At 48.6% G+C, this 25,257-nt stretch overlaps 9 protein-coding genes across 9 annotated transcripts; 7 read left to right on the top strand and 2 right to left on the bottom strand.

The window, feature by feature from the left end:
- Positions 1-731: 731 nt before the first annotated feature.
- Positions 732-1,630, top strand: F5B22DRAFT_653500 (DnaJ domain-containing protein; the record flags this gene model as incomplete). Its single annotated transcript, XM_047979722.1, has 2 exons — positions 732-875; positions 934-1,630. 2 exons carry the CDS (start codon positions 732-734, stop codon positions 1,615-1,617), a joined length of 828 nt encoding a protein of 275 aa, XP_047833131.1. The 3' UTR covers positions 1,618-1,630.
- A 742-nt stretch (positions 1,631-2,372) lies between these two features.
- Positions 2,373-2,869, top strand: F5B22DRAFT_644364 (uncharacterized protein; the record flags this gene model as incomplete). The annotated part of the gene is made up of 3 exons (XM_047978414.1): positions 2,373-2,433; positions 2,497-2,559; positions 2,640-2,869. The coding sequence occupies 3 exons, from the start codon at positions 2,373-2,375 to the stop codon at positions 2,867-2,869; spliced, it is 354 nt and encodes a 117-aa protein (XP_047833130.1).
- Positions 2,870-3,859: 990 nt separating this feature from the next.
- Positions 3,860-5,143, bottom strand: F5B22DRAFT_597688 (ribosomal protein L21e-domain-containing protein). The gene is made up of 6 exons (XM_047974310.1): positions 4,973-5,143; positions 4,687-4,785; positions 4,496-4,532; positions 4,378-4,405; positions 4,251-4,324; positions 3,860-4,182 (listed from the first exon to the last, which is right to left on the bottom strand). Exons 1-6 carry the CDS (start codon positions 4,986-4,988, stop codon positions 3,954-3,956), a joined length of 483 nt encoding a protein of 160 aa, XP_047833129.1. The 5' UTR covers positions 4,989-5,143; the 3' UTR covers positions 3,860-3,953.
- Positions 5,144-5,312: 169 nt separating this feature from the next.
- F5B22DRAFT_597681 (40S ribosomal protein S9) lies at positions 5,313-6,327 on the top strand. The gene is made up of 3 exons (XM_047974309.1): positions 5,313-5,472; positions 5,558-5,656; positions 5,732-6,327. Exons 1-3 carry the CDS (start codon positions 5,408-5,410, stop codon positions 6,141-6,143), a joined length of 576 nt encoding a protein of 191 aa, XP_047833128.1. The 5' UTR covers positions 5,313-5,407; the 3' UTR covers positions 6,144-6,327.
- Positions 6,328-8,014, bottom strand: F5B22DRAFT_597680 (putative mRNA splicing protein). Its single transcript, XM_047974308.1, has one exon. It carries the CDS (start codon positions 7,781-7,783, stop codon positions 6,368-6,370), a length of 1,416 nt encoding a protein of 471 aa, XP_047833127.1. The 5' UTR covers positions 7,784-8,014; the 3' UTR covers positions 6,328-6,367.
- A 30-nt stretch (positions 8,015-8,044) lies between these two features.
- On the top strand, positions 8,045-13,644 carry F5B22DRAFT_597678 (DNA polymerase family B). Its single transcript, XM_047974307.1, has 2 exons — positions 8,045-8,507; positions 8,559-13,644. The coding sequence occupies exons 1-2, from the start codon at positions 8,273-8,275 to the stop codon at positions 13,442-13,444; spliced, it is 5,121 nt and encodes a 1,706-aa protein (XP_047833126.1). The 5' UTR covers positions 8,045-8,272; the 3' UTR covers positions 13,445-13,644.
- Positions 13,645-13,877: 233 nt separating this feature from the next.
- F5B22DRAFT_597675 (uncharacterized protein) lies at positions 13,878-17,489 on the top strand. The gene is made up of 2 exons (XM_047974306.1): positions 13,878-14,618; positions 14,678-17,489. Exons 1-2 carry the CDS (start codon positions 14,146-14,148, stop codon positions 17,106-17,108), a joined length of 2,904 nt encoding a protein of 967 aa, XP_047833125.1. The 5' UTR covers positions 13,878-14,145; the 3' UTR covers positions 17,109-17,489.
- Positions 17,490-20,677: 3,188 nt separating this feature from the next.
- Positions 20,678-22,522, top strand: F5B22DRAFT_653496 (uncharacterized protein; the record flags this gene model as incomplete). Its single annotated transcript, XM_047979721.1, has 4 exons — positions 20,678-20,822; positions 21,119-21,759; positions 21,871-21,901; positions 21,964-22,522. 4 exons carry the CDS (start codon positions 20,678-20,680, stop codon positions 22,020-22,022), a joined length of 876 nt encoding a protein of 291 aa, XP_047833124.1. The 3' UTR covers positions 22,023-22,522.
- Positions 22,523-23,467: 945 nt separating this feature from the next.
- F5B22DRAFT_644357 (uncharacterized protein) lies at positions 23,468-24,563 on the top strand (the record flags this gene model as incomplete). Its single annotated transcript, XM_047978413.1, has 3 exons — positions 23,468-23,625; positions 23,777-24,348; positions 24,421-24,563. The coding sequence occupies 3 exons, from the start codon at positions 23,468-23,470 to the stop codon at positions 24,561-24,563; spliced, it is 873 nt and encodes a 290-aa protein (XP_047833123.1).
- Between the last annotated feature and the right edge of the window lie 694 nt (positions 24,564-25,257).

The raw sequence follows: 25,257 nt of genomic DNA, 5'->3' as shown, positions 1-25,257 counted from the left end.
CTGATCATGTAGCCTATTTCCTTTCATGGAGTCTGCCGAAAAATTGCGTAATATGTTGAGCTAGAGGTGGTATGAAAGTGGCCACGGGTGGCTGCATAGTTGCAGGCAGCACTTGTCTTGGTATCTAAGTTGGTGATAGAGAGTCAAACAACATCGACTTAGTAACAAAAGGGACTGATTGCTCTCAACAAAAAAGAACTAGTGAATTGACTTTGGGAGCAAAAGTATGAGTAGTATGGAGTACTCTGATATGCTTTGTGTGCTGCTCCCATCTTGAATAGTTAACGACGACTTGTTGACCAGTGAATAAGGATCGTGTAGCAGGTAGTTGATACCTCTCAACACGCATCGCCCCAAGAAACGATCAAGCTGCGTTTGCAGAGTCTGACTCACATATATTCATACACCCTGTGTTCCTTTTACTTCTCCGCCTTTCTTCTCCTTGTTCTTTCCTTCTTCCTTCGCTGGTATTGTCAGGGGGCAAAAGCAACTGCTCTGAGGAACATCCATTCCCTGAAAAGACCAGGTATATCAACCTTCTGGATACTTTCCCACAATCACCCATCTTCTACAGTGCCTCCTATATTTGTGGCTGTGAGCTTCCTGTCCTGTATCAACTATTGGCAGATCTTCCCGTCTTGTCTCGTCGCTGAACTGGCTCTACAGTCTACGATCCCTCTAGTCACAGCCGTTGTCTATATCTTATCACTCCCCATTAGTACAAGATAGAGATGTCTGACCACTATGCTACGCTGGGAATCGAGAAAACCGCGACAAATGAAGAAATAACTTCTGCCTATCGCCGTCTGGCGATGAAGCACCACCCGGACAAGAATCCAGAGGACATTGCTGGGGCCACTGAGCGCTTTCAGAAGGTAAGATGCGTTGCCTCAAGCCCCTCGTTCAGCCCAGTATCAACTCACCAGAAAACAGATTCAACTGGCTCATGAGACCTTATCCGACGAGTACAAGCGCCGTCGATATGATGCAAGTCTATCTGCTCGCAATGGTCCTCCAGAGGACATGTTCCGGAATCGTACACGTGCGCCTGGTGCTGGCGTATTCGCATTTAACGATGAAATCTTCTGGGAATTCTTCGGGGGTAGACCTCGACCTTCGGATCTTCACTCCGAGGCACGCCGAGCGTGGGAGGAAGAAGAACGACGTGAGAGAGAGAGAGAGGTACGCAGAGTATTCGACGAAGCAGTGAGAGCGCGTGAGAAGGATAGAAAAGAACGACAGGAGAAACTCAGATGCGAACGAGAACACCACGATCAACTAGAGAGGGAGAAGGCCATGTGTGCGGAAGCTCGACGGAAGGCTGAGGAAACCGAGAAGCGTATGGCTGAGAACGCTCGGAGCACTCGTTTCAATCAAGAGACCCTCGAGCAGCAGAAACGATGGCAGCAGGCGGGCGCTACCACTGAGGAGCAGAAGGCTGCGATCTGTCTGCATTCCGGGTTCTGCGAGAAGATCCCGCAGCGGAAGAAGTTCAAATGCGATGTCTGTTGTGCGAAGCGAGGCATGGTGGCGTTCAAATGCCCCTATTGCAGTCGGAATCTTTGCCAGCTGTGTGTCACGCAATACAAGAAAGAGCGGGCTGGAGTATTCAAGTGATGGGGAAGCGGGAGTCTCGACGTATCTCCTTCCTCTGGAATATGGACGGATCTAGTGAGCTTGGACTGCTGAGTTCTGGATTTTATTTTGAGGGCTTCTGTGCAATTGCGTATTTTGCAGAAACGACGCTGGTTAGCCATATTGCGAAGTTTGAGTATGAATATTTGCACGCTTTTCGTATGTCTGGGACAAGCTTGTCATTGATTTGATTGCACAGTCCATGGAGACGATACCTTTGCTTTGACAGAAACAATTGATAGACTGGTAGCTAGTTTCTCATAGCTACGAAGAATACAAGTCGAGATAAAGCTCCGCCATATCGTTCTTCAGCATCTAGGTAATAAGGAATCTACACATTGGAATCGGCCTCGTGGCTTTTGGTTGCCTAAGGCTGGATACAAGTTCCCTATCCTGGTCCGTCATGCCTTCCACCACCAACTTGTAGACGAAACTCGGCAGGAGCTGCCATTGCACTTAACAGTCCCAATCCGCGTAATGAACATGGCATCCGCTACCATGCCTGTAGGTGTATATCGACAGTTGGAACGCAAGCTCGAGTGACACGACCTGGTTCGGAAAAAGCTACGACATCTACGCATTGGTAGTGCTATCGACGTCCCAGTTACCTCTTCTTCTAAGCCTATCATCAAGCAAAACATTCCACCAAACCCCATCCTCCCAAGCATGGGAATTAAGCATCACATTAGATCATTCAAATACTACTAGCAAGACATCATCACCCCCCGATATCCACGATGGGTTTCTCATCCAAAAACGACCCCGAAACAGCCCATCCATTGCCGGTCATGACGCCAGGTTGGTAAGCCGAGGAACAGGGCATCAGCAACATCACTAATGAACCGAATCATTCTTCTCCAGACAACGCCGGGGAAGGATACAATGTTCGAGGTGCTATTCCGCCATATAACACAGCAAAAGATGGTAAGACAGATCCAACTCCTCCCTTCCCTTCTTCGACGGTTTACTTCGCTCTACTCCCAAGCTGACGCGATAACCACTAGCCGGCTCAGTCCCCGATTACACGCGCGAGTACCTAGGGCAGCTGCCAGCGGCCATCGAAGCCCACGTGCGACTCAGAAGCGACGAGATGACGTACCACCTGCAAGCCGTGGCGCGGTATAAGAGAGCCCTCAAAGTCATGTGGTGGACCATGGGGGCGTTTACGCTGATCTTGCTCATCCTCGCCGCCTTTCTCTTGGTTATGATTACCGAGAAGGGCAGGTATAACTGATGAAGTGTTGCACGGGCTGGACTGGGGGGGCCTTATGATTGTCGAACGACTTACCTACATTACCTCGAGGACGCGGTTCGCATGGGTTTGACCAAAGTTGTGTTAGTGTAGTTTGAAGGAAGGGTAGGAGGGTAAACGAGAACATTCATCACTAAAGTATCAATCATAAATATTCATCTTTACAAGTTCAAATCCCATCCTTTAGATTGTCATCGTCTGCGTTTCCTGGGTCTCCTGTCCTTTGCATACATGTGATGGAGGTTGGCCCGCCTACCTTCCTAAGACGTCGGTGAAGGTATCTGTAATTGGCTGGATAATTTCCATAGCGCAGATGGCGGGGAGGGATAATCTGATTGGTACATTCTATCGTCAGCGCCTCATACAGGTAGATGGTGTCTCAAGTACTTGACTACTGGCGAGCCCTAGCCCTAAGGGTGCCTGGCTTGGAGGGGTCTGCTGGTAGGCAGGTATGATACCTACATACTAACCACTGTCGATAGTCAGAAACGGCTTAACCTGATCGGGTACTGTAAGTCAATTGAGCTTGGGTGCTTGATATCATTGGCGATAATCCATTGTGTACGAATCAACATCGATAATACGTTCAAGAGTCGCAAACAGTTGGGGATTAAATAGACAGGAAAACGGGGGATACAGGTTAATTCGAGATTACGAAGTGGGACACATCTGGTTGACGAAAGTATTGAATATAGTTTTCTCATTCTTTTCCCCCAAGCCGCTATGCCTGGAGTCACATGTCATCGGGTACCTGATAGTCGCGAAGCTTGTCTTCGCTTCTATTTGCGCATGAAATATGCTTCTGACCATGCGATGTTCGACGGTCCAATTTGTGGAGACATTGATCCAAATCCCTTGACCAATATTTCTTGCCACAAATATCACCGTCACGAGGTCGGGGCGTTTAATTTTTGGGAATTGGTATTTTTTATTTTCCTCCAGGCATCGCCTTTGTGCTCAGAAGATTGATTCCGTCCTGGCCGCGTGAAAACCCCTAATGCAATGCGAAAAGTAACCGACAGACCCAGAAAACACCAGTACCGCAATCACCCAACGTCCATCTTCCTTAGATAGTCGTCTCGTACGCAAGGGGTACAACCGTCTCCGGGTGGTTGTCCTTCAAGGATACTGTTCTCGCTTCGCGGGGTATGGCGGGCAGTCTCTTGACCTGGACGCTGGTGCCCTTGGCCTTGGCCTCCTTCTTGGCGGCGGCGTTGCTCTTGACACGCTTGAGGAAGTCCTCTCGTGATCGGGAAAGGACAACGTGCTCGATACGGAGGTTGACACGCTTCTCACTGTCATGAGTTTGTATTAGCATTGCATTTCGACTGGCAATAGAGGCAGCCGTTGCAATAAGACTCACAGGTAGCGGTTGCCGACTCTCTTGTAGATGATTACACCAACAGCGGACTTAGTAACGTTGTAGACGACACCAGTCTGAAAAATGTCAGTTCCTCATGTTCCCTTTGCCGTTTCCGGATAAAACATACCTTTCCGTGGTACACCTTGTGGGGCATACTGCAAGGAGTCAGTAAATGATCGTGTTGTCTGTACACCCATCTCGAATCTTCAAGAAAGAGATATCGAGCTTAAGCATGTTCTGCTTACCCCTTTTGTACGGCACCATTGGCACGGATGTCAACAACTATAATTCGCTAAAGTTAGTAATTATACTTAAATGATTGGGAGCTGTCCAAAAATGTCCAGATGCTCCAGAGACAAGCCTGTCGCCAAATAGACAAGATTGGCTGCTGCAAGCGACTGAACTAGGGAGAAAACGAGCTCGAGGGATAACATACTGTCACCGACTTTGTATTGCTGAAGGTATGTGGACAGGCGGATGAAACCCTTCTCACGGAAGTTACGGCTGAACGCGTAGCGTGTACCCGCGCGAAGACCTAATTGTTCGTGTTAGCTATCTCAACCGTTCCGAGAGATTCGTAATTGAGGATAGCTTCGAGCTGGGCGATCTATGACCACCCAGCAAAATGTCGGTACATCGCCACTGGAAGGATATCCGGACATGTAGATCGAAGCCATTTCCACCAAAGAATCGTTCGGGGTTGGGAAAAATCGTGAACGTACCGGCTGCGTGACCCATGGCGGCGGTATTGTCGTGTGTTGGGGATTATCGGTTGAGTTGAGGTTGACGGGTTTTGCGATAATGACAGGCTCACGAGAAATTGGCTGCGGTGGGATTTTTTAGCCTAGGCTGCTTGTCTTTCTTTGCACAGGTGCATCGTTGTGCGTCCCGTGTGGATGGGGCCGGCAAACAGCTGGCAATAGTAAAAAGGTAGTGGGCGCAGTCGACAGATCCAATCGATTAGCTTAAGCGAGAGTGCACCATTCCTGATCTGGTCTAGCCAATTCTTTGCCCTAGGATTCCACACAATCCACCCTCCCTTTACCGAATCCTCTCTTGCGAACTTTTTCTTCGACTTCGCGAACCTCCGACAACCTCATTCCTTTCCCAACGCCGTCGCCCATCAACGCCTTCACGACAACTAAGGCATCGCAACCATGGCGCCCCTGTCCTACTCCAAGACCGCAAAGGTCCCCCGTCGCCCCTTCGAGGCCGCCCGACTGTCAGTAATCACCGGCCACTGAGCCAGAGCTTGTCTCTGCTTAAGTCGAAAGTGAATTGGAAGACTGACACGGTTCGTATCATAGTGACTCCGAGTTGAAGCTCGTTGGAGAGTACGGTCTACGCAACAAGCGTGAGGTGTGGCGTGTTCAGCTCACCCTCTCTAAGATTCGTCGTGCTGCCCGGTATGTGATTGCAACTTGTCGTGATTATCTTATGGGAAAAATCATTCGATGCTAACCAGAAATCTCGTTTTACAGTCAGCTTCTTACCCTCGACGAGAAGGACCCTAAGCGTCTGTTCGAAGGCAATGCCCTGATTCGCCGTCTCGTGCGTATCGGTGTGCTCGACGAGTCCCGCATGAAGCTCGATTACGTCCTTGCCCTTAAGGTCGAGGACTTCATGGAGCGCCGTCTTCAGACCTGCGTCTACAAGCTTGGTCTTGCCAAGTCTATCCACCATGCCCGTGTCCTCATCCGCCAGCGCCACATCCGCGTCGGAAAGCAGATTGTCAACGTCCCATCTTTCGTTGTCCGTCTCGACTCCCAGAAGCACATTGACTTCGCCCTCAGCTCGCCCTTCGGTGGTGGCCGCCCTGGCCGTGTCCGAAGAAAGAAGGCCAAGGCCGCTGAGAAGAAGGATGACGGCGAGGAGGAGGAAGAGGAAGAGTAAACATCTCGACCTCAAAATTAAATTAGTTCTATGGGACCCTTCGGGATACGGAAAAGAGAGGACACTACGGGCTCATTCGCCCGTTCAGAGTTCGGGCGTTAGGCCACAGGGAACCGGAATGCATGACATTTTCATGAATGATACCACGAGTGCACCAATTGATGATTTTACTAGTGACTGAAAACTGCGCATTTACTTCTTTGTGTTCAATCTTCTGGTGGCTACTATGATGCTAACTGGTCTTTACCTAAATATTTGGCCATAGGATCATCGGCTGCTGTACGTTTCCTCCTGTATTCATCGAGTTCCGCTTCCGTAACACCACCCATCATTTCTTCCATGGTCCGTTTCTTGGCCGCTGGTTTAACAGACTCGGTTTTCTCTTGATGCGCTCTTGATTGCTCGTCCTGGGCGGGCACATCTTCTATGAGGCCGGTCCCTGTTCGGTGCCTCTCAGCATTTTCCCAAGCCTTTTTGCCTTCCTCTCCCGTACAGTAGCTATTCTTCATGAACGAATGGCAGCATGCGTAGCCCCATTTAAAGTTGGACCACCAGCTGCCCCAGACCGATGTATGGTTATTCGTAAATACGTCCTCGGCATATTTTGATCTTGAAACGGTCGTTGGGGCGCCCTTGATGAGACCCGCTTCATCATATTCGACAAAGTGCTCTGATTCGGTCACGATAACATCGCGGAGCGCTGGCGATATCGTGTTCTCGTTTCCACCATATTTTTCTTGTAGTGCTTTCAGTTGCGCGGCCTTCTTCTTTTCAGCTTCTTCCTGTTCTTTCTTGCGCAGGAACTCTCCAGCTGTAGGGTTAGCCTGCAAATGCTGACTCGTGTCGCCGCTCTTTTCTTGCTTCTCCCAGGCGTATCTCTGCGCCTTTTCGAACTCCGCGGCGTCACCTGATGCGCGCAGAAACCCTTCTTCCGCAAAGAGTTGCGCAGCTTTATCTGCTGTAGCTCCGGCGTCGACCATAGTTCTCGTTTTTGGATCGTACTTCGCTGACTCGAGGTCAAGATTGAGTAGATACTTCGCTGTATCTTCTCGTAAACGTAGCTGCCTAGTTGCCGTGCTCTGATGTCGCCCCATGTCTGACTCTTCGGCGTACTTCTCGCCGTCGTCTCTATCGTCTTCACCTTCCTCCTTCCCCCCCTTGTCGTCTCCGTCGACCTTGTTTCGCAGCTCTTCCATTTGTGCGAAGCGGTTGACGACGTGGCGATACTCCTTCGGGTCGTAGCCATTCCAACGATCACGCTTGGCATCCCAGCCCAGCTGTACATCTTGTATGACCTCGTCGGCTTGAATGTCTTTCCCAGTCCATTTCGCGCCTTTTGCGCGCGGCCGGCTGAGGCAGTCTTTCGCCTTGTGTGTCATCGCGCCGCAGTTTTCGCATGCGCCCTTCCGATATTTGGTGGCCGCAGGCCCCAGTTTCTTGCCACGGTCATACCATTTAGACTGGTCATCTTTGGATTTATGGAGACGCTGATGTTCGAGATAATCTGTCTGGTCGCCCTCTTCGCCGGCATAGAACGGACGTTTACTGATGAATGATGGAATGTATATGTTCTCTTCTTTTGAGGCCGCGGATGCTTTGGAGTCATTCCTCCGCGACGGAGGAGGAGGTGGAGGTGGCATGATGAAAATTAGCGCCGTCCCGTATTGGGGACCTCTGAAACTAGCCTCGATAGGAGATGTAAGATTCAACCTGCAGAGATTTCGATAGTAGTAACTGAGCGCAAAGTTGTTGGAAGAGGCAAGTAGGTAGGTACCTATTCTATGTAAAGGCTTAGGTAAACTTTAGCGTGGCTGGTGCCTTAGCGGGAATCTTAGGGGTGGCTGACGCCTGCCTACTGGAAATCCATACTTAGTCGATAGCGCCTACCAAATCAGCAATGACGCCACCTGACAGCGCATGCAGCTCGCGTCACTCAGCTCAACGCAACGCGTCCGCATTCAGCATTCGGCGTCAACCGCGTTAATTGATGGGAGGATAGGCTATAATGTCTACGGTTTTTTGTCCCATGAATTGCATCTCATGAGGGAGCTAATATTATAACATGATTTCGCTCTCATACAGTGCTTCTCAACCCAAAGAACGCTCTTCGCTACCATGTATAAGTCGTCATGGATGTCTTCCGCGTGCGGTTGAACTGCATTGACCATTACCAAGCCACACCAACAAAATATGATCCATCACTTCGAAGTGACGTGCGATCATCGCAGCTGCGCAAGGAGCCCAAGGTCCCTGTCATCAGGGTCTTCGGGTCTACCGAAACTGGCCAGAAAGTGTGCGCCCACATCCATGGCGCATTTCCCTACCTCTTCATAGAGTACCCTGGTAGTTTGAAACCGGATGATGGTTAGTCTTCATAGAAGTGAGCGCATTGATTACTTGGGCTGATTGAAATAGTAAATGCATACATCTACCGGCTGCATCTGTCCATCGACCATGCCTTAGCCGTGAGCTATCGGCGTAATGTATATGATGGTAACCACAGATATGTGGCTAAAATTACCCTGGTGAAGGGCATTCCCTTCTATGGCTTCCATGTTGGATATAGATTTTATCTCAAAATCTACATGCTTAATCCGGTAGTAATGACGCGACTCGCCGAACTGCTTCAGCAGGGGGCTATTATGAAGCAGAGATTCCAACCGCACGAGGCACATTTGCAATATCTTCTTCAATTCATGACCGATTACAATCTTTATGGGTGTGCATATATAGATGCACGAAGGGTTTGTTTCAGATCTCCGGTTCCGAAGCACGAAGACGATGAGACTTCAATTCATTTGTGGCATAGCCAGTCCATCTCACGGTGGTACATCACCGATGATCTAGACCTACCCCGCGTAAGTCATTGTTCAATTGAAGTCGACATATGTGTTCGCGATATTCTCAATCGGCGCGAGATCAGAGAAAGACGACTGCATAATGACTTCAGCGAAAGGAACCACCCACTACCAGCTGGTTTAAAGCTGGTTCATAGCATGGCGGGACTATGGAGAGACGAGACTGAACGCCGGAAGAGAAGAATGTCCAGCCTCACAGGAAATAGCGACCCGTTTCCTCCAGAGGCATTAGTATCCATGTCTGCTGATCCTCGCGATTCACAGCCTTCCGGGTGGATCCACGAGGAAGAATATAGGGGTCAAATTCAAGAACTGATCCATCAGGAACAGGAGCGCAATGAACAAATTCAAGTGAACTTTGACGCATTCATTCAGAATGTCCCCTTCGAGTCTACGGTTAAAACTGTGTTACAATCCGTCGAAGATCTGCACTCGGACCATCCAGAATCTATGCTGGGGACGGTCCAACCGCCTGAGCTTGATGGGGACCCCATAAGCAGTATTATCGTGGATGAACATCGGATCCTAGACATAGAGCCGATTGGAGGTGATACGTTCCCTGATGACTCTGACGAAGATGCAATTCGAGCTTCGAATACGCTTAAAGAAGTGCCCATCCCCAAATCACAAACTCGGCATAATTCCCAAGTGCCTGCCTTAAAGTTATCAGGCAAAACAACGGAAGCAATCCATAGTCCACAAAGTACTGGAACAGATCGTTCGGATCATTTAAAAGCTGCTTCAAACGCAAGCTGTCTGCCTGAAGGTTTACTTGCCAGCTGCCTGCATACCAGTCGTCAACCGAAGCCTCCAGTCTCTAACATATTTTTAGACGCTGCCGCAAATCGAGGCTTAGTAAGTAAAACGCAAGGTGTGCAAACTATTCAACCAGATCTGGTACCATCCAAACGCCATGCACAACCAAACTTGGAGTCTACGGACACCAAGCGACGTCGTGTGGAGTTTGCGCCTTTGACAAGTAACTACGGAAGTATGTCAACCGTTGTGGCAGAATCCAGTGAACAGTCAGTGGTAGCGGCGCACGATATTTCGCAATCCACGCCGTCTTCACAGGCTGGTAAAGGCAAAGGCAACCCGCACAACAAGCAGCAGTCGGGATTGCAGCGTCTCAACTTTCCCGTTGTCAAAGACCCGCATGATCCCAATACTAAGTTACGGTTAAGTCAATCAAGCTCTCAGCCGAGCGATGATGATAGACAGAAGAAGCATGTCTCGTTCGAAGCGCCAGCCCAAGCTACGGAATTCTCTACAGACATATTTTCCCAAACCTCAGCACTACAATCTTCTAGCTCTTCTACAATGACGATAAACCCCACGAAACTTGTCAACATGACAGATATTGGCTGTGCTCCACAACCCAATGCTGCATTTTATGTATTCTGTCAGAAACCACCATCAGCTGCCGAAGTTCTGTCGACCATGGAAGAATACAACCAGCCTGATGTGATTTACAAAGATCCATATTATGGTAAGGCGAAAGATGTTCCATTAAGGGCTCGAGAATATGCTGGCCAGGAGTTCCGACTAAAGGGTGACACTCTCCCGTTCCTGCCGGATTTTGACCCTACCGGAGATTTTTCAGCCAATCATGCCAGATCAAAAGCCCTATACGAACCCAATAGGGATGCTGAAATGTATAAAAAACAGCGTCTCGAGTGCTCATTGCGAGGCTGGGAAATCGCACAACCTCCACCTAGCTTCGATGAGGTACAGGAATGGTCACAAACTCATTTGCAGGCTGCAACACCTTCAACTGGCTCTTCTATGAAGGCAATGGATCCTGAGCTGAAGCCGTATTTGTCTCAGATCGAAGGTGCAACCCCAAAGAACAAGCATGGCTTCAAGTATTCGCAGAAAACGAAATCCACAAGCGTTCAACATGAGGCTCAATATATGAGCACTATGAGCCTAGAGATACATGTCAACACTCGCGGGAAGCTAGTCCCGAATCCTGAACAGGATGAAGTCCAAGCCATTTTCTGGTGCTCGAAATCAGACGAGAACTCTACGACTGGAAATGACACGTCTCTAAACACCAAATCAGGAGTCATCGTGCTTTCTGAGGATGGCTCGTTGGCACAGACTATGCAAAGGATGACCAAGACCGAGGTCGTTGAAGAGTCATCAGAGCTAGATTTAATGGTAAGGATGGTTGAGATCGTTCGAACCCACGACCCAGATATTCTTACGGGGTATGAAGTCCATGGGAGCTCATGGGGATTTCTCGTCGAGCGGGCCCGCCTCAAGTATGACTATGATCTTTGTGATGAGTTTTCCCGAATGAAAAGTCAATCTTTCGGACGGTTTGGAAAGGAAGCTGACAAATGGGGCTTTAATACTACATCCACAATACGAGTTACTGGAAGACACATGATCAATATTTGGCGGTCGATGCGAGGAGAGCTGAACCTTCTGCAATACACGATGGAAAATGTGGTCTGGCATCTACTACACCGGCGTATACCACACTATCCTTGGCATACATTGACCGATTGGTACACTGGGGGCAGAACTCGGGATCTTGCCAAACTCTTACGCTATTATTTGACACGGACTAAACTTGACATCGAAATTCTCGAGGCAAATGAACTAATTGCTCGGACCAGTGAACAGGCGCGGGTGCTCGGCGTTGACTTCTTTTCAGTCTTTTCTCGTGGTTCACAATTCAAAGTTGAGTCTATCATGTTCAGGATTGCCAAACCCGAAAACTTCATCCTAGTATCACCAGATAGGAAGCAAGTCGGTATGCAAAATGCGCTTGAGTGTCTGCCTCTGGTGATGGAGCCTCAAAGTGCATTTTATAATAGTCCGCTTGTTGTTCTCGATTTTCAAAGTCTGTACCCAAGTGTCATGATCGCCTACAATTATTGCTATTCGACATTCCTGGGCCGTATAGTCAATTGGCGAGGCACGAATAAAATGGGATTTACCGAATATCGACGCCAAAACAGACTCCTGGAGCTCCTTAAGGACCATATCAACGTCGCACCTAATGGTATTATGTACTGCAAAGCCGAAATTAGGAAGTCTTTGTTGGCAAAGATGCTAACAGAGATACTCGAAACTCGAGTTATGGTGAAAAGCGGCATGAAGCAGGACAAGGATGACAAAACACTTCAACGACTTTTGAATAATCGGCAACTAGCGCTTAAGCTGCTCGCAAACGTCACCTACGGATATACGTCAGCATCTTTTTCAGGGCGTATGCCATGCTCCGAGATTGCGGACAGCATTGTGCAAACAGGACGAGAGACTCTTGAGCGGGCAATAGCGCTCATCCATTCGGTGGACAAGTGGAAAGCTGAGGTCGTATATGGCGATACAGACAGTCTGTTTATTTACCTCCCGGGTAGAACCAGAGATCAGGCCTTCGACATCGGCAACGAAATCGCCAAAACCATCACGGATATGAATCCTCGGCCAATAAAGCTGAAGTTTGAGAAGGTCTATCACCCATGTGTGCTTCTTGCGAAGAAACGGTACGTGGGCTATAAATACGAAAGCAAGGACCAGGTCAAGCCCGAGTTCGACGCCAAAGGCATCGAGACGGTCCGAAGGGACGGCACACCAGCAGAACAAATGATTGAAGAGAAGGCCCTGAAAATTCTCTTCGAAACAGCTGATCTCAGCCAAGTGAAGGCGTATTTCAAAAGGCAATGCACCAAGATTATGCGTGGCGGGGTGTCTATCCAGGATTTCTGCTTTGCAAGAGAGGTAAAGCTAGGAACATACAGTACCAGGGGGCCACCGCCACCTGGTGCACTAATCAGTACGAAGAAAATGCTCGAGGATGCGAGAGCAGAGCCTCAGTATGGCGAACGAGTGCCGTACGTCGTAATCAGTGGCGCACCAGGCGCACGACTTATCGACCGGTGCGTGGCGCCAGAAGAGCTATTGAGCAATTCTCACCTTTCACTCGACTCAGAATATTACATTTCCAAAAACCTTATTCCGCCTCTGGAGCGAATATTCAACCTTGTCGGAGCCAATGTGCGACAATGGTATGATGAGATGCCCAAAATCCGGCGCATTCGCCGCGTAGACCGAAGCTATGGCAATGTATTAGCCAAGAAGACGCTGGAATCATACATGACAGTAGCAGCTTGTTTAGTCTGTGGCGTTAAGACTAAGAATAAGGACTCTCTATGCAGACGATGCCGACGCAATGTTCCCGCATCAGTGTCGAAACTGCAGGTGCAGCTCAACAGGGAAGAGAGAAAATTATTGGACATAAACACAATATGCCAGAGCTGCGCTGGGCTGGCACCCTTGGATGATGTTCCGTGTGATAGTAAAGACTGCCCCGTCTTTTATACACGGATGAAACAGACGGCGCGGTTCAGAGCCGAGAGGAGTACGATCCAGCCCGCTATTCAGCAGCTCCTTGACGGTTCGGTTGGTCGAAAGGCGTTACAGTGGTAAAGTTCATGATGAAGACGACGATGACAAGGCACCAAGCAAACGAGATACCCATGCGTGCAGAGAGGGCACATCCATAAGAGCATCACTCTCAGGGGTTTGGTATAACTAGATTTAGTAAATAATACATGAATGATATCGTAGCATTTTCATGATCAAGGTCTCCTACCTTGATCTATTAATGCTTCAATTCTGACAATCCATACATCTCTGATAAGGTACCTAATGGGTACTTGTATCTCAACTAGATATGCCTGTACTGTTTAGTCTCTCATAAGTTCCAATGCAGGCGCTGCAGCTGGGCAAGGTGTTCTAGGCCGTACCCCGCCAATCCCCGGCTCCTCTCCACTGTGACGTGCGCTTTGGGTCGCCCGCCTCTCTCGGCACAGCTACTCGGTGGGCTTCCACTGTAAGACAGTTGAACTAGACAAGTAATACATTGTAGCTACCTGAAGCTGTATATGTAGGCTCAACTCTCGGCCACGTCGCGTGTTGCTCTTCACGGTTCCAATCTGAGGGAAGTTTACGCTTCCCAGTATACGGTTATTGTCAATTCAAGCATCCGGCTTGCTTAGTAGACCTCGCTTCTAGACCCCCGAACCTCCCATTGCTTCCCCTCTGGTCTCACATGTGTATAAGTTCATATCCATGATCATCCCCAATCAGATCCCGCTGCTCTCGGCCGGCTATCCTACACCGGAGCCATGGGTAGTTGGACTGCGTTCTTGTTGACCTACCTTCTCGGTGGTGTCACTTTCGTTCCTCTCGTCATAGCCGCCATCTTACTACACGCCCACTTGACCTTCCCAGTCCACGATGACGCCAGCTCAGCCCGCGCGAGCGATGCCGACAGCATAGTCCAGCCCGCCGACGATACGAGCGATCTTGAATCCGCCCAGAAAGAGGAATCGAGACAGAAGCTCCTCGCCGATTCCGACGTCGCCGCCGGCTATTTTGCAGTATGTCGTGAATATACACCCATGGGCATCAACGCCAAACCTATCGAGCGCTCCACCCCCGTTGGATCCACGACCGTTGCCGCTCCGAGCCCAAGTGTATACCAGACCATGTACAGGAGCATCTTCGATCGCAAACAGAACCCTAATCCTTTAGATGAGAACAAAGGTGCCAGTCAGCGGCCGAAGCGGGCCGGTAACGTGTTCTATGTGGTCTTGAGGTAGGTCTAGTGTGAGACCCATTCACAATTCAGCTGGGGCTAATACAATATCACAACAGGCATGGCCATCTCATGCTTTTCGACGACATAGAACAGCTTGAAGTACGACACGTCATTTCCCTAGCCAATCACAACGTCAGCATATATTCAGGGGGGGACTGCACACCGGAAGGCGAACTATTCATCAAGCGAAATGCAATCTGTTTAACTAGGAGAGTCAGCGGGAAAGAGCCCATACCCGATATACAAATTTCGAAGCCGTTTTATTTGTTTTCAGAAAACTGCTCTGCCAAGGAAGACTTCTACTTCGCTCTACTGAGGAATCAAGAACAAACATTTGCTGCTCAGAACATTGCACCCAAACCCCAACGATTCAATGTTACGCACATTATAGCGCTTGTTCAGAAACTACATGCATCAGAAGATCTCACACAAACCCGATGGCTCAATGCTTTGATAGGTAGGATATTCCTCGGTGTCTACCGAACCAAGGATATCGAGGCCTTCATAACAGAGAAGCTCACGAAAAAGATATCCCGCGTGAAACGCCCTTCCTTCCTGACAAGAATTGCGATTCAGGGTATCAATACTGGTGATTCGGCTCCATATTTCGTGAATCCTCGCCTCAAAGATCTCAACGTTGAAGGCGAGCTGCTGATGGAAGCCGATCTCAAATACACTGGTAATTTTAGGCTTGAGGTAGCAGCAACTGCTCGTATTGATCTTGGTCCTCGGTTTAAAACCCGGGAGGTGAATCTTGTCCTAGCTGTAGTGTTGAGGAAGCTAGAGGGCCATGTCTTCTTCAAGATCAAGCCGCCTCCGAGTAACCGGATCTGGTTCTGTTTCGAGTCAATGCCGAAAATGAAGATGAACATTGAACCTATTGTCAGCTCCAAACAAATTACGTATACCTTCATTCTACGACAAATAGAGAGTCGGATCAAGGAAGTTGTTGCAGAGACACTAGTCCACCCATTCTGGGACGACACGCCGTTTTTCTCAACAGAGCATAAAACGTGGCGTGGTGGTATATTCGACGGAGATGATGAGGTTGTACACTCACCTGAGCATGCAGCGATCGCGGCTCAACTGGGAAATGTCGACGAAGTTAGTCGGCTTGAGCAGACAGCGCCTGAAACGTCTTCAGAATTGCCACCAATGGAGAAGAGTCATAGTATGCCTAACGTTGAGAATAGCCAACCAGCGGGATTTTGGGCACGAAAACTCAGTAAGGGCGCACAAACCAATGTTAACCAGCTCAGTTCAGCGTCCTCAACGGCTGTAGACACGAAACACTCATTAGCCAGTAACCCAGATGTGCCCCTCCTAATTAGGTCGGGTTCATTCTCTACACCCAGTCCTGTTATTGGTACCGAGGCCACTCATGCAGAAGTCTTTAAGCCTGCCCCGTCGCCTCGCAGTCATGACGATGCTGCCAGCACGATGGCAAGCATATCTGCTCGGTCTCAGGCCCACTCACCAACACAGACCCCGATCAGCTCACCTTCAAATTCACTACCAACACTTCTAACTCTTAGTTCTCCAATAAACTCATCAGCCGAGACAATACCCAAAACTGTGCCCGAAGTGGAAGACGTAGAATACACCCCTAAGGGCCCAGGGAGGCGTCATACGGCCTCGTCTTCAGAAAGCGTGATCAGTAATGACCAGCCACCAGACTCCCCCAGCCGATCTAGTAGGAACTCGATCAAAAGTGGGACAGGATCTATATCTAGAGGGTTCTTTGCACGTAAAGAACCCCCATCCCCTAAAATTCCAGATGGTATTCCAGAGACTAAGAACAAAACCCTTACCGCAATGTCTAACGCCGCTGCTACGGCAAAGCGCTGGGGCTGGGGTGCCATACAACGACAGGCCGAGCGGAATGGAAACGGTAGAAAACTCTCAGATCCTCCTGTAGACCTCAACCAGCCTATGGGACGAGGACAACCACTCCCCCCTCCTGGAACTCCACTACCGCGACCCGGAGAGATAGCAACGCCCGTGACCGCCCCGAAACGAAAGCCTGTAGCAGCGCCACCTCAGCTGACCTCTACGAGCTCCAAAGACCTCAACGAGCAGAAAACAGAGCGTCGACATGTTCCACCGCCTCCCCTTCCGAGACGCCGGCGAGTATCTGAAATTCACGCTGCCCAGAATACGGAAGAGCACTTACTTGTTGTCGAGGCTCCTGATGATTCTGAGCCAAATTCTCCTTCTCTTGATGCTGCGCACCACACAGAGTCATGGGTTGAAGATGCGGAGGAGAACTCACAAGTCGAGGAGGACAAGCGCGAATCAGGAGCTCGTGATTCACTGCCTTTGTCTACTAATTCAGCCGAGTCGCTTAATTTAGACCAGCCTCAGCCGTTTAAACCGGGAGATGCCAATATTACAGCACAAGACGATCAAGATGAGGATTACTCAAACTGGATTGATAATCCTGAGTTCAAAGAAGAAGAGGTCGGCCACACCAAAACCAAACAATGATATCACTAATGTTTTATATGCATAATTGGAGTTTTTTCAAGCAAGGTGGGTGTCCGCAAGGCTATCTACCCATTGACATGGGCAACTACAAGCTCTTGAAAAGCCCGCTGGCACTGTTAATTCTATCAGCGGTTGATGTAGATAAAGAAATCAGGGACGGATTAGGAGTTCTGGATCTGGGTTAAGGGTTGGAAATGGGATTCTTGTTTTTGTATACTTTGTGTCTTTGAGCGAAAATCATAGATCCCTGATTATTACCAATTAGGCTCGTATGTTTATTTATTTAGTATTGTAAACCGATGAAGCGTGGACTTGGTGGTGCTAGAAGTAGCCGTATATATATAGGATCACTTATGGAATTGTATCACGCTGTTTATGACGTCGTTTCATGTGCCGGATCATCTTTTGAAAGTGACATTTTGCCTTGTGTTGATGCTACAGACGCTACCGCTGTTGATTTATGAAAAGATCTTGCCCTGTCTCCGTATACCCCATTTTACCAGTTGGCCGAGTCCTGGGTCGTTGCGAGGTGTGACTGGGGCTGACTACCAAGTATTGTTGATTCGCATGTAACTAACAGTTTACGAACCAACCCTGTTGCTCGCAGTTTAGTTCGGCATCATGAATGCAGCCCGTTCATCAAGAGTCCTTGATGCGATAACTTGTATTCTAATGGGTCATTGTATGTCTTTATTTCTTCCAGTGGCGTTCGCTCTCAGCTATATACGTCTAAGGTGCTGCCTCATGGCAGACGTGTGTGTCGAACATCGTGGCCGCTTATAGTCTTGGTGCTGTATGTATATCCTGATGCTAGTTCAGACCCAGTAGTATCGCTTTATTTTCGAGTGTCGGCTCGCCGCACATGCTATCTCTCGAGCTGTCTTCCTCGTGTATTCCACCCCGCTACCGGAGTTCTCGGGCCCACGGCTTGCAGCTATGTCCAATCCTTCGCACGAGTATCGCTGGTGAGATATTTCAGGGCATGGTCTTGGACGTCTTGCGTCTAGTTTGGCCTCGCTGTGCTTAGACTATGTAGGAGGTATCCGTGGGCTATTTCAGATATTCGACGCAAGTATGGACCCATCGTGAGGTTTGCTCCGGACGAACTTGTCTTTTATACCCCGGTGCCATTCACCGGTGAGTGAGACGAACAGCACGCGCCATTCCAGTGCTCCTAGAATGTAGATATCTACGCGCCGCATCACATGAATTTCGAGTTCTTCGTCAAGACAGACTTCCAGAACCGTGGTAAGGGTTTCGGTGGCATTATCTGGGAAGGAGATCCCTGTCGTCATCGCGAGGTGGCTAAGAAGCTGTCTCCTTCGTTCGGTACCCGGTCTGTCCCGGCCATGGAGCCCCTGGCTTGTAAGTATATGGCCTCAGATGGACGAGTTGGCTAGCCAGGGACTTGTCAGCAGAATTGGCGTGGAATGAGAAGAGAAAAGATGAAGAAATGCAGGAAAGTACGCAACAGTCTCACGTCATAGATACTGAATGTTGATTGGACTCTGTTTTCCAAATGAAAGATTCGGTTCACCTCAATGTCTTCTTGAGCTTCAACAAGTTTGCCACTCTCCTACAGGTTCTAAAACGGTTCTCGCTGTTGAAATCCCTTCAGTACCTTTTCGCGCCCCTAAGAAAAAGTCCCCTAAGAAAAGTAAGTCCGTTCTCTGCAATGAAGGCCGCGACTCGTAAAGGTATGCTCCAACGTATTGACCAAAGGGGTAGTACGGATTATTAAGAGTACTTCGACCATGTCTTACCCGCCGGCACTCCAGCTCCTACAGATCAGCGGTAACTCTTGTATATCGAGTCTGTTGCTTTATAGGTTGTATTCGCCGTTTGGGTGACTAATGGGTGATCGATTCTACGGCGCGCTCGTTCTTCTGTAGGAGCCTGAGTATTATAGCATTCTAGGGGAAGAAATCTGAGATTAGTTCGAAGAGTATGATGGGATCAACACCGACGGCGCTGTTAATACTCCCGTACCTCCATGCTTACATAGGAAACTCTTTGGCTTTTTTCCGGCGATGTCGCTGATGTGCCTTGTGTAAGTCCGAGGGCTATGATTAACGGACAACACATTCCTAAAGGGGTAGAGAAGAGAAAATTGCGTCTCTATGTCAATGTTTCGTTTCATCACCATAATTATGCTGACCAATACTTACATGTAGACTAATGCCCAGAGCTGTAATGGACACTCACCTGCTGCCACAGTACTTCCACAGTCCTTTGTGTTTCCAGGTCCAGCGATGGCTTCTGGCCTGGTATCTCTTATATGAGAACGTGTTCGCCAAAGATCACCTCAAAAGCTTGTATCCCTTCAGACTTGGCCCTTAGGTTTGCCTTGGCAAGGAAATGGCATGGTTACAAGGAAAGTTGTTCTGGAATAAGGGACTTTGGAGTTTTGACATACACAAGATGGACAATCACCTCCTCGACGTAGACAGGAATTTGCTTCATCATGGCTTTTTGAGAAGCCAGAGATCATGATTAGGTTTTTTCTCAGTGACCAGGAAGAATGAGTGAACAGCTAGTTTGAGATGGGCAAGGTAGTATCCTGATCTTTCTCCGTTAGACACATCGGGTGTTGGCTTGACCTGCGCTGGTTATATGTGAGATGATTAGTTGACATGTATCTCTTAACAAATTATTTCTCAGAGTACAAATACCGGTCATAATGTACCTCGTTGACGACATGGGGTCAGCCGGGCTTGAAGACTAGTGCTGCTGTGTTGCTCATCTTTCTTCCCGGTTTATCAAGTAGCACGCTAACTAGAGTGTTTGTTTGACCATAGATACTTGTTACTACACTCAGTACCCCAGAGAAAGCTGTTGCCTAGGCTGAGCGGTCTAGAAGTTCTGCCGTCATAACTGCCATTGAACCCATAGTGTCCACCCAAAGATAATGAATGTGATTGGGACTCCGATAGAACGGTACATGGAGACTTACCTAGGCACTTACAGTGTACACGGAGTACAGTTTGCGATGATCCCTCATGATCTCAGTTAGAGGACGACTTGCAACATCTCTGTCCCTCTAGCTCTGGATCTAGCTGTAATCGAATGTGAGTTGGGTAGGTGGTGTTATACGTAGAGAGTCAGTCTAGGTGATCTAGTGTGATTACTTGTATGTATCGCACCTTATTCACTGTATCCTTTCCACTCCCATCCTTCAATTCCATTGTGCACAATGAATGGCTAGTAGTAGCTCTATACCTAAGGTAATGGACTGGAAGAAGTAGGGAAGCATTGAGCCGATGATGAGGCCCTATATGTTGAATAAACATCGGCTTCTGTTGCGTGGAGTAACCACGTTTATTATGTAGGGAGCATTCTACAATCGCTACACATGTGTCGTTCTTCTCTTATTCTACTTCTACAGCCTTTCCTCTCTCCGAGGTCCTTCTACTAAGCTTCTTGACTCAACAAAAATTCAGTTAAAAACAACACCTTCTTTGCTTTTTCGGATTCCTCATTCACTGTCTGAGCCTTAGTACCTCTCCTCCAGCTTATGCACTCTTTGCTTCGTGAAACCAGAATATCTTGCTCTGAACACGGCAGTCACAATGGATCCATACTCGGTTCCCAAGTCAGCAACAATAAAGGGTCTCTGGGATAGTGCTTGCAATCAGCTTGCCTGCACCAACATCATCGTGATCGACGCTAATGATTTCGCTCTTCTGGGAGAAGATGGCGAGAAGTTCTTCAAGGGTCAATTAAGGCAAGTTAGAATTTCATTTCATTTGTCTGTATTTCTATCAGTGTTCTTGTACCTCGATGGACAACGCTGCACTTGTATACATCTCCTTGACAACCTACAAGCTCCTCATCCTATCAGCGCCCCCCATAATGTACTATATCACACCTAAGCCTGTTCGTACATAACTACAGCTACATATTAAGTGATTATGGCTAAAGAGGGATTCAAACTTCCCATTTCAGGAGCTTTTAAGGACGTGTTTCAAGCTGACTCTTCTCATGTAGCATAATATTGGATAGTATTGTAGAGTTTTTCTCACATGCCACGAACGACGATTATGTATATCTTGCGAGCCAAATGGATGTGATCCGAAGCATGAGATTTACAATTATTTCGAACCCGAAAGAGCGCCTTCGCGTCCTTGTGCCGATACTGAGTACACAGAATGACCTGGGAGACGATCCGTTCGTCAGTAGAGGATCGGAGGTACGCCAGCAGCCACCGAGGGTACCAGTCATGCGCCAGGCCCAGGTTGCTCCCTGGGAAATAGGGGTTGACGTTTTTCCATACTGGAATTATTCCCATGAAATTGAAACACCGACGCCCATTCGATATTCTCAGTCGGTTCATTGTGCCATGACCTCTGACACTTTCTCATGCTCGAATTATCTCCCTGAAGTTGCTCCGTCAACACCCATTCGAGTTTCTCGGCGTGTTCCGAGTGCAGCGAACGTTGATAATTTCTCGTCTTCGCCTTACTCTCCTGAAATCGCTAATACACCAACACCCATTCGAGGCTCATACAACCCCATGATTCCTCTTCGGAAACTCCTCGTAGCTGAAAAGCGCACTACTATCCCCGTATCAACCCCTAAACACGAAAATTCCCAGAGCAGCAATTCACAAGCAAACGAGGCGAGAGAGGATCCCGTGATGAATCGCATGGTGGTAAAGCCACTCCCAACAGAAGAGTCTCGGGTCGAAGGAAAAGGGCATATCGCGAGACCGCCTAATGCTTGGATCTCATTCCGAAAGTTCCACAGTCGCTGATTACATTAGGGAGAGAAGAAGATGGAAGCTCGTCATATCCGTGAGTTAAGAGTTTGATTAGGATATCCTGCAGATAACTGAACTGACTCTGTGCTCTTTTAGTCAAGGTCCTCGGGCATTGTTGGCAATCCATGTCAAGGGAAGAGAAGCAGCCTTGGTGAGAGCAGGCACCTAATATTGCTGATGACCACAAGCAACTACATCCCAACTGGAAATACCAACCTAAGAAGAAGACTTCTCACCTAAGTCGTCCTTGGCTCTGAATAATTTGTTGGAGGCCATACTTTATCGTGCTGCTTTCAATGAGGGAATGATGAATCAGGGATGTGTAGATGACGTGACGGTTGGACGAAAGCCTGGGTGTGTAAGGGTCATTGTAGGGGTGTTGGTTGCTTTTTATATATTGGTAGCACTGGTGTATGAAAGTATCGCTCAAGGCTTAATGATCAATGATCTGTATAGACAAAGGAGAAACGTCGCCAAGCCAGCTTCAGAGACTAGGCACAAAAGGGTCTTGAAGAGGCATCGTGTAGTAACTGATGTTATATAGACCCGAATGGCTGCAGTTCTGACAAGATGTATACTAGTGGCAATAGGAGAAAATTTCTGAGAACAGTTACATAACCTCCTTCAGGGAGTTTGACCAATAAATCTAGATTCCTCTCGTAAAGCTCCTTCAAGCCTGCAAGTTATGGGGGGCAAGATAGTGATCAGGATAGTACTTTAGCCCAAAGGAACATTGGATGTCCATTCACAGCAGCTGGGAATAGGACATGCATGGACTCACGTTCGTTTGGTTTCCGCTCCGTTTCCTCGGTTCGCCGCTCCACTCATGCCGTCAGTCACCTGCTCTCAATGCATCTGGTATGCCAACAGGTGAACCGTTCTCCGAGAGAGCTGGTGCGTGCTTTCGTAGCCGTATGACCTTCTTTAGTCTGTAGATGGGCTCAGACCACCAGCTCAAGTTGTTTGAGCATAGCCCACCATAGCATATGCCCAGGGCAACTGATCATACTCGGCAAAATCAATTTTCGGGGGGTTGCTAGGCACAGGTCAAGTTGCTACGGGGTTGATTCGTAGGCTAGCTTTCACTAGCATCTGCCAGATGTCATACAGGAGATGTATGAATGGGATGTACATGTACTGTACCTCTTAAAGGGTGTGTTTGCCACCTTCTATTGTTGCTGCTGGCAGGTGATATCTGAAGCCTGTAGCTCCGTCAACTGGTGCTGAGGTGCCATCTCCATGGGTGTTGGCGGGCATTCCCATTCACCTCCTTCCGCTAGACTAGCTCCCAGTGGTCAATGCAACAAACATCCCCCTCATGTGAAGTAGAGAGGTACCGAAGCTTGTGTTGACCGCACACAGTTCCTTTTTCACATAATTACGGTCGCCATGCTTTGGTGCCGTGTCGTTCTCGTTTTTCGAATCAACCCATCTCCTCCGTCTCCTCCATCCCACACAACTTTCTCCCACACTGCTTCAACATCTCCTACCTCACAAAGAAGCTTTTATTGTGCCCCTTCACTGCCTTCTCTCATCGCTCGCCTTTACTTTCAATAAAGACACTGCTCGACTCTTGCTTCTGTCATCCGTCGAATTCACCATGATACCCCCACTGGCTCTCGATCAACTCCTCCTTCTTTGGGACCAATGTGCAATGCAGCTTGATGCCTACACACACTGCCGCACGATCAAGATTCATGGCATGGCTTTCAATTCTCTAGGTGAGGGCGGTGAAAAGTATTTCGCTGAACAGGCCAGGTAGGTCCACCCATCTCACATTCACATGATTGTTCCTCCTGTTAAATCCCACATGGATTCTATCGCCATATGTATCCCCATGATCACTGTGACAAGCAACCCACCCTTTCATACCTTGCTGGAGTGACTGTATTGACCATAATTGATGTAGTCGACTACTGGATGGTCCAGCAGAGTTCTTTGTGGATGGGAACAACTGTGAGAGATACTACCTCTGCATTGGTGCAGAGCTAGTCAATCGCTTTGGCTTCACCATTGGCCCTGTCCAGGGATTGCATATGCAAGCTCTCTACCCTCCGCCCCAGCCGTTGATGAACGTGGAGCCTCAATACCAGCCTCTGGCTCTGACTCCTGATTCTGGCTATGTTTCACCGGCTGGAGCACCACAGTATCCATTCTGGGTCATGAATCAGCCAAACATGGAACAAAACGCTCTGATTCATCCGAGCCTTACAGGCATTGAGGAGGGCCTCAGTATCCGGAATACCGTTACTGTCCAGGTTGCTGTCCAAGGCCCAGTCCCGACGCCAGTCCCGGCCCTAGCTCCGGCTCCAGTTCCAGCTCCAGTTCCAGCCCCAGCACAGGCCCCAGCAAAGCGTCCTCGAGTTCATAAAGAGAACAAGAAGAAGATCAAGCGCCCACCTAATGCGTGGATCTTGTTCCGCCAGTCTGAGAATCGCATAGTAAAACAGCAAAAACCAGGGATTCACGTGTCCCAGGCTTGTGAGTATATCCCGATACTACTTCCAGAGGCTCATCCATATCGGGATGTGAACTAACTTTGTGCGCGTCTAGCTAAGATCATCAGCGACATATGGCACAAGTTGCCATCCGATGACCGAAAGTCGTGGTTCGTGCTGGCAGATGAGAAGATGGAAGAGCATAAGAAGCTCTATCCCGACTACCAATACCCTAAGCCAAAAGCGCCTAAGAAATAGTGGTGGAGGTTAGGAAGTGGTGATATAGTGGGCGTTGTTGGGTTGGAAGTCGGATCAGATGGCTTTCCAATGGTCAAGAGAGTCTTCTTGTCTCTCTTTTTCCTTTTTTTTTCCCTTAGGCGTTTTCTGGTATCTGAACAAAAATTGGTGGATATTCTTGATACCCAAGCATCAAGACAGTATATACTCCTGCTGTGAGTACTGCCGGAGTTTTAAGGTGTTGTTTTCGTTTATTCCTCATGCCCTCCAGTTATTAGTAAGGGCGTCGCAAGCCTCAGTGTGTCATTCTTCCCATATAAGCAGCTGCCATACTTCCGTTCCTAAATGAATTTTATCAATAACAACGTGCCCAATATCCATGTGTGAGGTGAATCGATGAATTCCATACTAGGACTTGGCTTATATCATTCTAAGTCAACGTAGCCCACAGTGTATACTTCAAAAAACGAAAACTATGTTATGAAGCTCATGGCGTATGGGGTTCCGGTATAGCGACCATTGAGTGGCGTGCTAGCAAAAACAGCGGGTGGCCCTCCACTGCTATAGACCTAGGCGTGTAGTCCATCGGGGCGAGTGGTCTTTCCTTGTGAGTGTACCGAGCAGTGTCCTCTTTCAGGCTCTGGGTTATGTAGCTGGTATTATTATTGTTCAAAGAAAAAGAAGGGGGGGGGGGGGGGGGCTAGTATCGTGCCTT

The sequence above is a fragment of the Xylaria bambusicola genome (assembly GCF_022495145.1).
Source record: "Xylaria bambusicola strain CBS 139988 unplaced genomic scaffold F5B22scaffold_10, whole genome shotgun sequence".
NCBI classification, from domain to species: domain Eukaryota; kingdom Fungi; phylum Ascomycota; class Sordariomycetes; order Xylariales; family Xylariaceae; genus Xylaria; species Xylaria bambusicola.
Note: the sequence above shows the minus strand (reverse complement) of the source record. Positions and strands in the feature narration are given on the sequence as shown.

What these genes read in the sequence shown, in the direction of transcription:
- F5B22DRAFT_597688 (XM_047974310.1), bottom strand. An exon ending in GCAATACAAAGTCGGTGACA is followed by an intron (nt 4,533 to 4,686) that starts GTATGTTATCCC and finishes AGCGAATTATAG; the next exon opens with TTGTTGACATCCGTGCCAAT. An exon ending in AATGGTGCCGTACAAAAGGG is followed by an intron (nt 4,406 to 4,495) that starts GTAAGCAGAACA and finishes GACTCCTTGCAG; the next exon opens with TATGCCCCACAAGGTGTACC.
- F5B22DRAFT_597681 (XM_047974309.1), top strand. Translation starts at nt 5,408, where the DNA reads ATGGCGCCCCTGTCCTACTCCAAGACCGCAAAGGTCCCCCGTCGCCCC. An exon ending in CCCTTCGAGGCCGCCCGACT is followed by an intron (nt 5,473 to 5,557) that starts GTCAGTAATCAC and finishes TTCGTATCATAG; the next exon opens with TGACTCCGAGTTGAAGCTCG. An exon ending in AAGATTCGTCGTGCTGCCCG is followed by an intron (nt 5,657 to 5,731) that starts GTATGTGATTGC and finishes CTCGTTTTACAG; the next exon opens with TCAGCTTCTTACCCTCGACG.
- F5B22DRAFT_597680 (XM_047974308.1), bottom strand. Translation starts at nt 7,783, where the DNA reads ATGCCACCTCCACCTCCTCCTCCGTCGCGGAGGAATGACTCCAAAGCA.
- F5B22DRAFT_597678 (XM_047974307.1), top strand. Translation starts at nt 8,273, where the DNA reads ATGGATGTCTTCCGCGTGCGGTTGAACTGCATTGACCATTACCAAGCC. An exon ending in TAGTTTGAAACCGGATGATG is followed by an intron (nt 8,508 to 8,558) that starts GTTAGTCTTCAT and finishes TGATTGAAATAG; the next exon opens with TAAATGCATACATCTACCGG.
- F5B22DRAFT_597675 (XM_047974306.1), top strand. Translation starts at nt 14,146, where the DNA reads ATGGGTAGTTGGACTGCGTTCTTGTTGACCTACCTTCTCGGTGGTGTC. An exon ending in GTGTTCTATGTGGTCTTGAG is followed by an intron (nt 14,619 to 14,677) that starts GTAGGTCTAGTG and finishes ATATCACAACAG; the next exon opens with GCATGGCCATCTCATGCTTT.